This window comes from Bacillus rossius, chromosome 12 (genome assembly GCF_032445375.1).
Source record: "Bacillus rossius redtenbacheri isolate Brsri chromosome 12, Brsri_v3, whole genome shotgun sequence".
NCBI lineage: Eukaryota > Metazoa > Arthropoda > Insecta > Phasmatodea > Bacillidae > Bacillus > Bacillus rossius.
In genome coordinates this window covers 11,434,875-11,449,612 of record NC_086339.1, presented here as the reverse complement: position 1 = coordinate 11,449,612, position 14,738 = coordinate 11,434,875, and the positions used below count along the sequence as shown (strand labels likewise).

The 14,738-nt window shown below is 40.7% G+C and overlaps 1 protein-coding gene across 2 annotated transcripts in view; it reads right to left on the bottom strand.

The window, feature by feature from the left end:
* Positions 1–6,603: 6,603 nt before the first annotated feature.
* LOC134537519 (transport and Golgi organization protein 2 homolog) overlaps positions 6,604–14,738 on the bottom strand; it is a 127,557-nt gene continuing 119,422 nt past the window's right edge. For both annotated transcript variants that reach the window (XM_063378035.1, XM_063378034.1), the window contains exon 7: positions 6,604–7,385. In XM_063378035.1, coding sequence (XP_063234105.1) covers positions 7,297–7,385 — 89 coding nt within the window. In that variant the 3' untranslated portion in view covers positions 6,604–7,296. The remainder of the gene's footprint in view (positions 7,386–14,738) is intronic.

Here is a 14,738-nt window from a genome sequence, read left to right as displayed (position 1 = left end):
AAACATGAGTACAAAAAAAAATTATGAAACATTCAAAAAAACATCAACATAAAACTATTGGTAGAAGGGGGACGAATTCTTCGATGTTTTTTAGCACGTTTCAATTTCAAGGCTAACTAAATATAAAATAAAATAAATGCCAGCTCAGCTGTCCCGCACGGTTAAGACACCGCAAGTATCAGGCAGTCATGACCAGCAAGGAGGTAGCCAGGCCGCCCTCTTGCAAGCTACCTTCACGCCTGCTTATAAGCGCCTGATACTTTCTGTTACTTGGGCATCGCCGGCTAAAATTTTTAATGGCGGCGGTCGCTTTTCGTCGCCGGGCTTAACACGCTCTTTCGTAACCGGGTGTACATCATGCTTTCACACGACGAATCCTAGGGTGCAGTGTGGCCAGGAACGTCAACTAATTTCTGGTACACCCGTTTATTGACGTGGCTCGCGGCAACAAACCGCTGCCACTCCGCTCTGGTATCAGGCGAACATGTCGCGGCAGGAGGTTGGTTCGTTTCCCTCCGCGCCAGAGCGATATTCTGGTGCGTGCGCAGTAAGTATACGTGCAAGGAACTATTTAATTACTGTACGAGTGCAATATTTATGCTACACGTCCACCATTTTCTTTGTTTTACTCTTAATCGTTATTTACCTTACTATCCTATAAGTGGATGTGTATAATGTGTAATTATTTTATTTTGTCTACAATGTAAAATACATGATATTTGATTATACAAATTAATTAAAAATAATGTTTGTTTGGGTGCCATAGTTAAAATAACAACTAGTTATGTAAATTCTATATACTTATATTCATGTGTGATTAGACACTAGATACATATAGTAATACATAAAAGCTAGTGACTAAACTTTTATAACTATAAGTGTATTCCGGTTTTGCGGACCAGGTACACACTATACATTCATACTTCAGACACCATTGATATAAACTAGGATTTCGAGAAATACCAGGTTACTCTCTAGTTAAGCACAATGATTACAGTATTGACACTGATTATGTACATGTAGAATATCTTGGTACTTTTGGTAATAAATAATTTTTAATAGGCGACACTCGAATACTTGTAGACTTCATTACAGATTTTCGATTAATGTAATTTGATAACAAAGTTCGTTTACCTTTACCTCTAAATTAGCTGTCTTGCTTGAGAATTTTCATAAGGACCTCGGTTGTGTGTTATTTTCAATACCTAAAGACTTACAATTTAAACTAATATTTTAATTTAATGTGCCTAGATAAAGTTTATATCACCAAATGTATAATTTATTATTCTTTATATGTTTACTGTTCAAACATTTAGAATTTACATTGGAAAATATATGTCTTGCGACCAAAAGACATAACTTAGACAAAATGAGTATGATGAATACTTATCTTAACACCCATGCCTAACTTCTCAATAGTCGCTAAATGTACTGATGTCACTATCCATACAAAACTTTTCCTTCTTCTTATACCAATTAAATAACTATTTTCTACTCTTGTTACAGAAAATAATCGAGATTATTACAATCTCACCTTTAGATTCCTTAACTTTACAATATGGCGCAGGAAAAAGCCCTATATCAACTAACTGTTGTCCTTAGTCACCCATTTTTCGAAACCTCCCGCCAAAGACCAAACATAAAAACTTTACATTATACCTATCCAATATAAATTCCAAGGAAAACAAACTATTATAAATATGAAACACTTATAATACGAACTGCACTTTCGCGTAGACAAACAAAATACTTTAACTACTTGCGTGATCACCATAGTATTGTACTGTAGGTATCTAGCCTATACATTAATATTATTTTGTGAAAGAACTTTTCCCATTTGAAAGTAATACATATTTAATGACCCTATGAAATGAACGCCAGGAAATTATTCTATTAGTTTTTTTTTTTATGAAGCTTCGCGTTTGATTTGAAGCTGGTCGTATGTTGCAGAGCTTTAAAACATGGAATTCTAATAAGATTTGCTCATGAGAGTGTTAAGTTTATTTTTTTTTACATATGTTCTGCACAACTTACGCAGTGAATCAAGTTCACGACTCAAGATCTGGCGAAAGATGACAACAGAAGAACTTCAACTCATGAAAGTGTTAAGTTTTTTTTTTTTTGCATATGTTCTGCACAACTTACACAGTGACTCAAGATCTGGCGAAAGATGGCAACTGAAGAGCTTCCAGCGCGAATGCGAGAAGACCGGCAGACAGGCCCACCACGAGGAGCGCGAGAGGCATGGACACGTGCTCCAAGGTGATGGCGCTGGGTCCGGTCATCCTGCTGGAAGCCGTCTTCCTCGCCGAGTCTCCGTGGTCAAGCCTCGCCTTCCAGACGACCCCGGCTTCAACCAGCCGCACGGACAGGGCGTAGATCCTGTGCAGGAACGGGTTGGACGAGCTCCGGGCGAGGAAAGTCAGCGGGAACGTCATGGTGCAGACGTCGAGGACGTGCAGCAAGGGGAAGCCGTCCCGACTGTACTCGGGGCGGGAGACCTCGCGCATGGCGACGAACCTGTCCGACGTCCTGCTGACGTTCCTGTACGTCGCCATCATGCCGAAAGCTTCCTCGTCGTCGGCCATGTAGACCACCCTTGCAATTATCTCCAACAGGTCGTCGTCCATCTCGATGTTCTCGGCCATCTGAACTGAATGTTCGCTCGCCGGAGGTATCGTCGCGGCCATGTCCGTGGCGAGCAGCTCGTCCAGGGACTCCAGGTCGGGGTAGAAGACCGGCTTGGTGAGGCCGCTGCTGAGGCAGCCTTGGTACAGGCCGCTCATGACCAGGTTGCACACCAGGCACCAGAGGACGAACAGTCTCTGCACGACGGAAGCAGGAGCGTAGTCTGTGGCGCCCAACAACATCAAGCGGGCAGCGTCCGCGAATCTCGCCTTTCCCGCCTCGTCGCGATCGTAGCGGGAGGCCGCTTTCCAAATTCCGCCGATGATGACGGTGCTCGACCAGTACAGTATCCACGTGCCGGGGGAAAACGGCAAGATGATCTTCATGTAGTCGGGTATCTGCCTGGCTTTGGGAACGATGAAAGTGACGCAGGCTTTTTCGAACGGGTAAATGGCGTTCCTCAGCAAAGATTTCATTAGGTAGTGTTCGTTTGCCACGAAAACTTTTGAGTTGGTTGGACTGTCCATAAAGAATTCTTTTATCACTGGAAATTCCCGCAGTGTGCCGTTCATTTTCTCGAAGATTAAATTAATAATTTTTCCATTTGGACCATCAAAATATTGCCTCCCACTCGAATCGCTGTGGATATACAAAAGTGGATGATATGATGTCACGGACACATTAAAAACGTAATCATTTGTGTTGTACAGTTTTTTCTGACACAATTTTTCACTGGTCTCCGGAGTCAATGTTTCCAGTTTGTCTTCCGACGTGCTGCCAATTTTGAATGGATTGAAAGAATAAACTTTAAAATTATGTTTCTTGCTTGAAATCGCGCTTTCGTTGGGTGAAACAGTGTAGTACATTACAACGACAGTAAAAAGGTTATAATATTCCCAGCAATGGTGCAGCATTTCAGATACTCTTGCACGCATATCAGTAAGAGGAGATGTAACGATTAATATGAATAATGTTCTGGAGTTCCAGGAATAATTTGTTGGCGCTGACTCCAAGAAGCACAATTCAGTCAGAACTTCACTGATGAAAATATAAGCAATACTATTTTCAGTTGTATCAGATCTCTCGAAAGATAAGAAATTTTCACCATCAAACGAATTGTTTGTAGCTAAAACTGGAATAATCATGTCGTGTATGTTTTTAAAATGGACATCTTCAAATTCTCGTTGTCTGGAAGAATTTGTATGTATCTGAATCAAGTTAACATTAGTAAAATTATTTCCATTAAGGAGGGAATATATAAACTCTGTTTCATGGGAAATACAATCTTGATAGTCAAATACATTACTGTAAAATGTTTTTTCCGAAATGCAATTCACAAAGAGTATTATAAAGGTCCAAAAAATATTCATTTTCAAAGTTTTACCTGAAAGAAAAAGAACGGCAATCAAAACATTAATGTGATAATACAATTTTGGTACACATTCCATTGTTGGAAAGAGAAATTTCGCGGCGCGTAAAAGGCAAAGTCACATTAACTGTCAAATACTGTGTCACACAGTCTTCTGAGATTCGAACGAAAATGCAACAACTATAGCACAAAACTCTTTTTTTTAACGAAACAGTAAAATACATGTGTAAAAATATTATGTCCACTACATGAAACATTTTAAGAATTCTATACATATGGGTAACTAAGTATACCTAAGATGCACTTGTCAAATCTGCCTCATACGGACATAATGCTGCAACTAGTTTAGAGACATTACTGTTTCGTCGCTCATCGTCATCGTATAAATTTTCGAAAAATAATTTGAACGGGCCCGACAGGTTCATTCGGCAGTTAGACCTTCTGGCTGCTGAGACTAGGGTAGGCGATTTGTCAAGTGTGCAGAACGAGGGATATTAGCTTCGTTTGGTCATTAAAAAAAGGGTGTTGTCTGTAAAGTCGGTTTACGGACGATAATTTTACGTGACAACGTCATAAGAAAACATTGATGAAAAATTGCATACTTTTTAATTTTTAAATATGATTTACAATTTTTTTAAATTTAATTTAAATAATTAATTTAAATATAATCACGAACAATTAGTTAAAAAGCCCGCCTTAACCTGTTTGATATTATAGAAGATTTTCTCGCAAGGTGGTTGGCCGGTTCTTGCACGCTCGGCTCAGGCGGAACGTGACAATGATTCATGCTTTTTCGTGCGTGCAGCCGGCGTTCATCGATTAATAAAACGTCATCACGTCAAAAAAGTAACTCGTGAGAAAAAAAGAAGTTTTTATTGGCAGTTATAGTTTTCTACATATCTAATTCACATTTTCACATGATCGCGATTCAGTTACAAACACTTTTCGTAATGTTGTGCCAGTTTCTTTAACCCTCTGCGTAGAAGTTCGCAGCCTGCGAATGGAACGGACTCCTCGGCTGTAGGCATCACGCACTTCGAATACGCAATGCGTGTAGCCTAAGTACAGGCGCTTAGTAAACATCTCCGTACTCCGAGTCGAAAAATGATGGCTACCGTTTTTATTTAATTTTTTTTTTGGGGGAGGGGGAGGGACGAAAAGGGCGCCAGTTTGGTTGATTTAATGAACGTGGGTCAAAAATTTGAGCAAAAAATTACAAAAATTACGATTTTCAACTGGTTTAATTTCCAGGAACTGTATGGCGATTATGTGCAAATGTTAAATAGATATGTAGTAAACTAAAACTGTCAATAAAAAACTTTTTCTCGCGAGATAATTTTTTTAATGACCAAGCGGAGCTTACTTTACGAACAGCCCTCGTATTCCCTTACCGGGGCCGGATCTTTACTTCTGTATAACGGAAGGCAACGGCCAACCGTAGCGGAATCATCTCGCCCAGTACGTTCCAGCCACGTGAACACGGGTAAATATCCCCGTGCCGATGATTGAGAAGTCCACCCGGGACAATCCACCCATCATCACTAGAACAGTATCACAAGGCAAGCGTCTCTGGTACGCCATTACCGAAGCGCACGTAGTATGCCTGTATGGGTGACAGTAATCAATTTTTGACATGGTATCGTAAGAGCACGAGGATCAAAGACGAAGGTTCGCCCACTTAATATAGTATTTCGCGTCCTTGAATGTTAGTTTCAGGGTAAATTATATGTTTATTACCCTAAAATTTAACAAATCATCAATACTTGTTCTTTGTCGTTTTATTTTTAACAATGTAGTTTATGTTATTTTGAATAATCTTAATCATTGTTGTGTCGAATAAATTATTTTTTTTCTTGTATCTTTCTGAATGCTTTAGCATAAAGCTGGTTTGAGACCCCGTTTTTTTTTTTTTTTAACTGCACATTTTATTTTTGTTCTGCCAAAATGTTACGTCTAATATTTTATGCTGGAATGAAATAATTAAAAACTGGTACGCGTAAGAATTTTTCCTATTGAAAATCTTCTCCCACAAAAATAAAGTAGCATTCCAACTCATATTTGAAACACATGACAACAAAACTTACCATTGCGTTATACAGCTTCTCCTAACGTGCTAGGTTTGTGTGATTCTGTTTCTCTCTGGCGCGAAAATGGTAGCATGTGAAACATATATAGAAAGGGCATAAACAAATTTTGGTTAATTTTGTGTGTTGAATACGACTTGTTTTTATGGCAACGAATTTTCTCCATACTGTAAATGTTTTATACACGTGAAGTCAAAATGATGTTTTTGATAAAGAGGTACCGCAAAACTGTCAATTTTCAGTTTCCTGATGCTTCGTCGACGTCGAGGCAAAATTAAAGTTGATTGTTGTTTATCCTTCTAGTTGCAGAGATAGTGAGAAAATCGTCGTCTGTTATAGGTCATTTCATTGAACATGCGTATACAAATCAGTGTGTTTGTCCTCTACTCGGTATTATCCCCGGACAACAGGAAAAGTAAACAGTTCCACAGATTACTGATGGCCTGTAGTTCAAAACAATTATCTCTGTAGTGAACACGGATGGCTATAAAGCCAGGAAACAAAAGGTATCCAACAAAATAGTTAGGCTTTAACTGGCTTTACTGGTACATATTACCTATAACAAGAATATATTCTATTTTTAACCTTCCGATCATTAAAAGTTACATTAATAAATAGTTGTACTTATAAATCTCCAATCACAAGTCACTAGCACTTAAAAATGCTTATCCTCAAGTCACTCAATGTCTGTCAAGTTCCGCAGTTCGCACTCCTCGCTGGAGCTAGGCTCGACAGTGGTTCGCCCCTTACCACGTGCCTGTCCACACACACAGTCTCGCGCCACTCAAGTCGCCGCACTATGGATCCCGTCGCTCAGCGTCGAGGGGTGTCGCACTTCTCCTCGCTCGGGATCCGCTCGGAACTCACCGCGGAACTCTGTCACCAAGCTCCGTCGCCGAACTCTCGCCGCACTCGCGACACTCACCGGTCCTCACCGTCGCGAGGGACTGTCACCCCGCAAAAACTCCCGCGGAGAGGCCCGGCGTCCCTGCTTGAGTGGTCTGTGGCGTCATTCTATAGAACCGACGAGAGCAGCTGCGACGAGTCGCGTCATTCCGCGCCGAACTCTCGACGCTCGAAGAGTCGAGAATAGCGCGTCGCTCTTTAACGCGGAATTCCCGAGGCCGCTCAGCGATAGGCAGGGCGACGCGCGGTGGGGGGGGGGGGGGGGGTAGCGACGACCCTTGTAGTCCGGCCAGGCGCGCGTGGCATGCCTTACCGCACGCATGGCGCCAGTGGCCAGTGGCAGGACCGCCAGGCATCTCCGAACATGGCGCGCGTAGCGGTCCAATACTGTTGTAATTCTGAAAGCAAAAGAAATATCACAATGTTTTAAACACCAATATTATTTCACAGGAAAAGATTTGTCACTATTAATAACCAGCTATTCCGTTAAATTATATTCTACTCTTAAAAAGAAACAAATGTTTTATATAAAATTTTGTAAACAAATTTGTTGTCAAAAAGGGTTGAAACCAAGATGGCGCCTTTCAGTTTCCTTTACTTAGAGGTAAAAAATTGAAAATAATAAGATTATGCTCTTGATGAGATACAAGAAAATATATTTCAAAAATATGAATTTCTAATTTTACTATACAAATTAAAATGTTTCAGATACATTTTAAAAAAAACATTAGCAGTACATTATAATGTTTTTGAAACCTTTGTGTTCTTGGCGTATATCAGGCAACAGAGCGCGCCGAGACGACAGCGCTAATAGCAGATATCGTGTATCGGAAAGAGAGAGAGCACACACACTGCAATCTGAGGATGAGAACACGGATCAGAGTTGACCCAGCTGGTGCGGCGAACACGAGACACCAGTCCGTTATCGTGCCGACCGCCATCTGGACCCTAACCCCCCCCCCCCCCCGGTGCACCCACGCGAGAGTTTTTTCTGATAGCAATGTTTGAATAGCACGAGCATGATGGTTTAGTCATAATTGCGCGTGTGGTCAGTGATGATGGGTTGGTTCCAAGGAAGAAAAAAAAGGGTAAGGGGTGGGGGGGAGGAAATTCTCCTTCTGGAGTATAAAAGACTTTTTCTGTTGCTTTTTTTTTGTTGATTCTGGAATAATCTATAAGTAAGAGCGTTTGTAGAATTTCATTTCGTGTGGCAAGAGGGAAGGTTAGAATCCCTTTTAGACTGCTATATGATTTCAAAATCATTTCTCCTGTTGGTAGGAATGACATATAATTTTTTTTTAGGATATCGATTTAATTTTGATTTAATTTTCTTCCGAAGAGCTTAACATCGGTCGTTAATAAATACGGGTTAAAACAGCTGATACAAATAAAAAAGAACAAATTCCACCATTTTGATGTGTGAAAATCAGAAAAAAATGGGGGGGGGGGGGGGGACGGCTTCACGTCTGACGGCTAATGCTCCATCTGTATCCTTGTCTAATATCTGATAAATATTTCACCGCGTGATACTGTAAGTAGTTTTCGGCAAACTTCGGAAAACTTCGGAAGTGTTCGGGCGTGGCTCTGATCGTGGCCGCCGCTGCGGTCACGCGGAGGTTGGCGGCCCTGCGTCACGGGAAGCCTTCTTTTCACAGACGAGACAGCCAAACTCCCGATCGTGCATCTTCGGTTTTTTTATTTATTTTGGACAACTCATGATAACTAATGGTCTATTAGTAGAGACCTGAAAAATTCGCGGGTTCATTTCGTGTTATGCTAAAATTCAAATAATTATACCTTAGTGCTGCTTCTGCCATTGGTCCACTGTTAATCTTGGAGGACTGAGGGCCAATTAGAGACCCTCACTATAGAAGTGTCGAATCACAGACCACCCAGTCGAGACGACTCACAAGTCAGCAGCCAATGAACAGTTGGCATTTGCCCGAGTGTGTAGAGGATATTGGAGTCTATCCTGGAGGTCATTGAACCCGCGAATTTTTCCGGTCTCTATCTATTAGGTTAGGTTAGCTACATTATAAATACTTTAAAACATTGTGGACGGTTGATTTGGTTAGGATAGCTACATTAAAGATACTGTTAAATCATGTAAACGGTTTCCTAGCCCTGGATAGCTACATATTAAAAAAGTTATTTGCTAAGCAAGCTTCGGGGAACTTCGGGTGTGGCTCTCTCGTCTGTGAAATGAAGGCTTCCCCCGCGTCACGGCCACGCAAGCGGGCGGCGCTGTCGTCACACCCCGTGCGACTCGTGCAAACACGCTGCGATACGGAACGTGAACATCACGGCGGCGGCGGCGTGTCAAAAGGTCTGCCTAAGGCCCCCTCCCACCCGGGCATACACGCGGTGCGCAGAGCTCCCTGAAAAAAACAACGCGATTTCAAAACTGCCCAAGATATCCGATTGAGTTTCTGTTTACGAAAAGTATTTAGGTATTTGCTGAGCGCCGAAAAGTATTTTTGATTTCTGATTAAGTTTTTAAAATAAGTTTTTTAAAAGAGTTAATTCAAATGGCTAAAAGGGCGTGCTTTCAGGGTAATTTTTAGGAGTAAAACAACGGGTACATATTCTTGAAAGCACTTAAAGGACTTGCATTACACCTTTACCTTCATTTCTATGCAATACAATGTTACGGTCACCGCTCAACTTTCACAGTTGTATGGACGACGAGAAGACTGCGCGCCAGTCCACAGCCTTGGTCAAATATAAACACATTACGGCATTTCTTTTTTTTGATAAATTTGTTTTTTTATGTTCGCGCATGCGCAGAACAATGCAGCCATCAGACAGTCTGATCGCGCTCGACTTTTTTTGTGGCGTTGTGCCGCGTCTGATCAAGTATGCGTTGCTTTCATGTGGATACACGGAAGTAAAAAACTACAATCAGTCAAAATGTCACGCCGTGTCGTGTCGTGCCTCTTTCTGTGTGAGTTCGAACGAAGTTTTTAACCTACGTACTGATGCAGAATAAACAAAACATTCGGACAGCCGATGACCGAACTAGCGGTGGACTCTGCTGTAATAATAATAATAATAATAATAATAATAATAATAATAATAATAATAATAATAATAAATTTTAAGAAATAAAATGGCTCAAAAATTCTAATAATTACTATCACATTTTATTTTTCCTTCTTGAACAGAATGTATAAGGAAACGCGTTTTCATTCACAAAAGCTCCGCGACTCTAGAGCGTGGCGTGTTTCCTTTGACGTTCGAGATATCTCGCGAGACGACCAATCGAGAGCTCCTCGAGGCCTCGCGGGACGCATGCAAATATGTCGGCCATGTTTTATTTATCGCCGGCGCCGCGAGTACGACTCCAGGCACGTACCTCCTCCGCTTCCCCCCCCCCCCCCTCGCCGGTCCCGTCGGGCGTGTCGTTCCCGCCGCTGGCCTATTCGACACAATCGACGCCGCGAATATCGATAACCCGACGCCGCCGGGGGAGCGCGAGTCAATTTCCTGAGGCCGGGGTGCAATCGCAGGCGCACCGAGAATAGCTGAGTGAGGGCTGCCACCAGCACGTCTCCTTCCAAAGAACAGGATTTCTGGAATTGGATACACCTGGACCCGCACTTGGGCCGAGCAAGCAAGGACAGGAAGAAGAAAAAAAATATATGTGAGCCGAGTCTTTCAGTACCCGCCAGAGATATGTAACATGTAACCACGGTAACGAGCAAATTCATGTGTTCTCATGTTGCTAATAAGCTTATAATACAAAACTGACACGAAATTTAACGTAGAATTCTTTAAAATAATGCCGAGCGTGATAAATAGACGCAAATCGTTTTTTCTACTACTTTTCTGGAAGCGAATCACACGTAGTTTCCGCACCCGCCGCTAGAATTCGCTGCCGGAGCAGCTGCGTCGAATATCGAATCATTCCATTTGCAGACCAAAAAATTAAAGTGTATAAAAAATCGGCTCCGATAAAAGCGAAGAAAACTTGAAATTTTTTTTTTCTAATCCCCGGCTCTGGACCTGATTTTCTACAAGGAATATTAATATTACATATTATAATACCGTCCATTGATAGAATTCATTAAACAGTCAATAATACAGTTTCCCTTCGGCTTTGTGAACTTTGGTTTTCGCCATCAATCACAGATGGCAGCATCGTAGTTGGCACACATTTCCGTTCCTTAACTTCCGTCGCAATCACGAAATTGCTCTCACCGAATGTCGTATACCGACCGTTCAGATGTTACACAGCGATTTGCAAATGAAAAAAAAAATTGTTTGTCTGTAAAGTCGGTTTACGGACGATAGTTTAACGTGACAACGTCATAACAAAACATTGATGAAATGATTGCATACTTTATGAATAAAATTGAATTATTTTAATTTTAATAATAAAAGTACAAATACTTGAAATTATACTACTAATCAGATTTTTAAAATGCAAGAATAATTAACCTTTATTGCCGAAATTTTTGTTGTAATAAGCAATGAAAATCACATTAACTTTTCACTTCACTTTATAAACAGTCGAGTGGAAGAGAGATAGGCTACATGCGGCGCAAGCGTACAATGAGCGTAACGGGACACAGCGTAACGGAACAATGTGCGTAACGGGACACAGCGTAACGAAACAATGTGCGTAACGGGACACTTTTTCGTGCGTGCAGCCGGCGTTCATCGATTTATTAGACGTCACGTCAAAAATCAGTGAAGGCGTTGTGTTATTTCGGGCGATGCAAGGTGAGATGTTACAAAACTGCGAGAGTAGCAACGTCGCGCTACGGTTACTTCTGCAGGCCATATGTCAGTGCGTTAGTGCCAATAGTAATGCAAGTTTTTTAAGGCACGTGCTATAGTTCATTCTGTTCTCTTCTTCTTTTTTTTTTTCAATTCCACCCCGGAAAAAAAAATCACGTATACACTCAGCCCGGGGCCGAGTGTATTTATTCACGCGAAGGCTTGCAAATGTCTTTCCGTTACTTTCCCACGAGTATTTTCACACAGAGTGATACCAGAGTCACCACAGAGTGACAGGCTCGAGAAAACCTGCGTGACGCGAATATATATATTACTTTAGTAGCCAATCACGTTCGACGTCAAAATTCGCAGGCGCGACAGATTTGATATTTTCATCGCGTCGCGGGCACGGCCGTTATCGAAATGAGCGTCAGAATCTTGCTTAAAAAAAAAAAAAATCTGATAGACTGCTGAGTTGATATTATTATTATTCTATTTCAAATTCGAAATTTCGATTAATATTTTATTTCAAAGTTTTTAATTACTTATTTGAGTTGAAATGTGTATACGCACAGTGATTTTTTTTACGAATGAACGTTAATTTGGGATTGAGCGTATTTCTCTCAAACATGTCGATTGAAAAAACAAAAAAAAAACTTTTGACTATAGAGGACTGTCGTATCTGTGGTGCGTATGCAATGATAATGAAAACTTTATATGTAATAGTTTATTGTTTGTCGTGCAGGATAATCCATCCGCATGCTCAGAAATAACACACGCTATTGTGATTCCAGCGCGGAATGGTTGACGTGGCGTGTTGTAAACAAAATGGAGGGTGTACACACCAAACTAATACTTATTCCCTGATGTTTTGCGATCACATTCGACAGTTACTTTGAAAACCTAGAATTCCCCCCCCCCCCCCCCCGCCCCAACATTTTCCCCCATGGGTAGGGACACCTGTATTTCGAGAATACATTTCGTGTCAAGGTAGGCTATTTCACAAAATACTGTAGCTTCAGTGTTTTGTGAAATACCTTGACATGAAATGAAATCGCGAAATACAGGTGTCCCTACCCATGGGTCGTTAATCCCAACTTAGACAATAGCCTACATAAGCCAGCTAACCCACGCATGGGTATCTTCCCCGCATGCAGTGCTTGAGCCGTGTGACGTCAGCGCGTTAATTGCTTGAGCTCCAGACCACGTGGTGATGTTGTTGCACGCAGTTAGCTGGAAGCAGAATGACGTCAGCTGTTCACCGAGGCCCGTGTGTTGACATTCGAGGTTGTAAAACTACCTCATTTGCTCTCGCAGTGCGCACGTTTCAAGTGACGGTACTTAGAGCCCAATTCAAGGAAATAGCTCTGCTACTACTTCTCCTTCTTCATCTTCATCTTCAGATTCTGACCTTCTTTCGATCTTCAGACTTCTCTTTATTTTATTTTCCATTCTTCTGGGTGCAGTTTAAATTATGTCATTCTTGTACCACCGTCATTTCAATTCGCTTCTTGTCTACCTTTTTCTTCTTCTGTGGTTGCCATATCATCATCTGTTTCTCCTAATCAATTACACGTTCCTGTATCCTCTATGTTATGCATGATAACAAGCTTAGTAAAAATATCCTCAGTAACGGGACTGAAAAATAATAAACACGGGTGCGTGGTTACCACGTATGTTAGAAGTGAAAATTCACATATAAGAGGAATAGGACATTTTTAGGGTGCTATAATATTGTATACACACGTAGGTAGTCATGCTGAAAATATACCTTTATTTACTAGTGTCTGTCCTTGTCTTCAGTGGAATCCAGTAATGAATTAACAGATTTATGATAGCTAAAATATAATACATGGCCATGTTGGAAATGTCTGCGTAGATTTTCAATGCTAACACTGGATCCAACCTCAGAATCGATAAATTAAAGTTGCGAATTACAAGTTAAGAAAGTATGCGAAAGTACGCATAAGTATGTGAAAGTATGCGAAATTATGCATAAGTATGTGAAAGTATGAGAAAGTATGTAAATTTTTTTCAAAAGTATTGGAAAGATACGAAATCGTTCGCTCATGCTGCCATCTGTAACCGGCAGTAAATATGCTTCAATTCAAAACCTTTCTTTAAACCCCGCGCTATAGAGCAATATTCGTTACATACGTTACACACGTTAGCGTTTCCTCTTCATTTACGTTACCCCGTGGTTCTGATATTACATTACCGGCTATAAAAAAGTTTGACTTCAAAAATTTTTAAAGGAAAAAAATTCCCAGAATATTTATTTTATTGTGCGCTACAGCCTTCAATTCCTACCCATCTTTTTTTGTAATTGCCAGTTTAGGTTGAAGCGCCTGCAAGATGTTGAGCCGCAACCAGCAGTACAGCGGTGTTAGCGTAGGCAAACATTCCTACCAGGAGCAAGGAGCCTAAAGTTGAATAGTCAAACCCACGGTATATGAACACTATTCCGAAACCAAACCAGCAGCATTAATCTATACTTTACATCATTCTAATAATTTGAGATTTCAACGTTTACTAAACTGGCCGCATCAAGACAAAAATAGCATTGCCACTTTTTTTTTAAAATATATTAAAATATATTTTCATGCATTAAACGATCATGAAGAGTAATAATTGTACATGTTTTGCTTGGATAAATATCAGATGTCATTCAAACTATGGTGACATCAGAAAACCAGTTAAGGTAATTCCATTTTTCACCAAAATCTTTGCACGTGTAGATAAACAATTTTTTGACAGAGCAAATAGTCTTTTAAGAAGCATTGATATAAAACTGATTCATAAATTAATGCCAATTAATATCGAACTATCGATATTAAAATAATATATCACTGTTCTTCGCGATGATCTCTCGGCCTGCTGTCATGGAACAGGCGATACAGAATGGTATTTCACGGACGGGTATGAGGGAACATAGCGGACGTTAACTTGGAGATTTAATATACTGCAACAACATTTTTAATGTATAATACAGTCAGTTTGGAAGTTTTTCTCAGATTTGAGGACAAAAT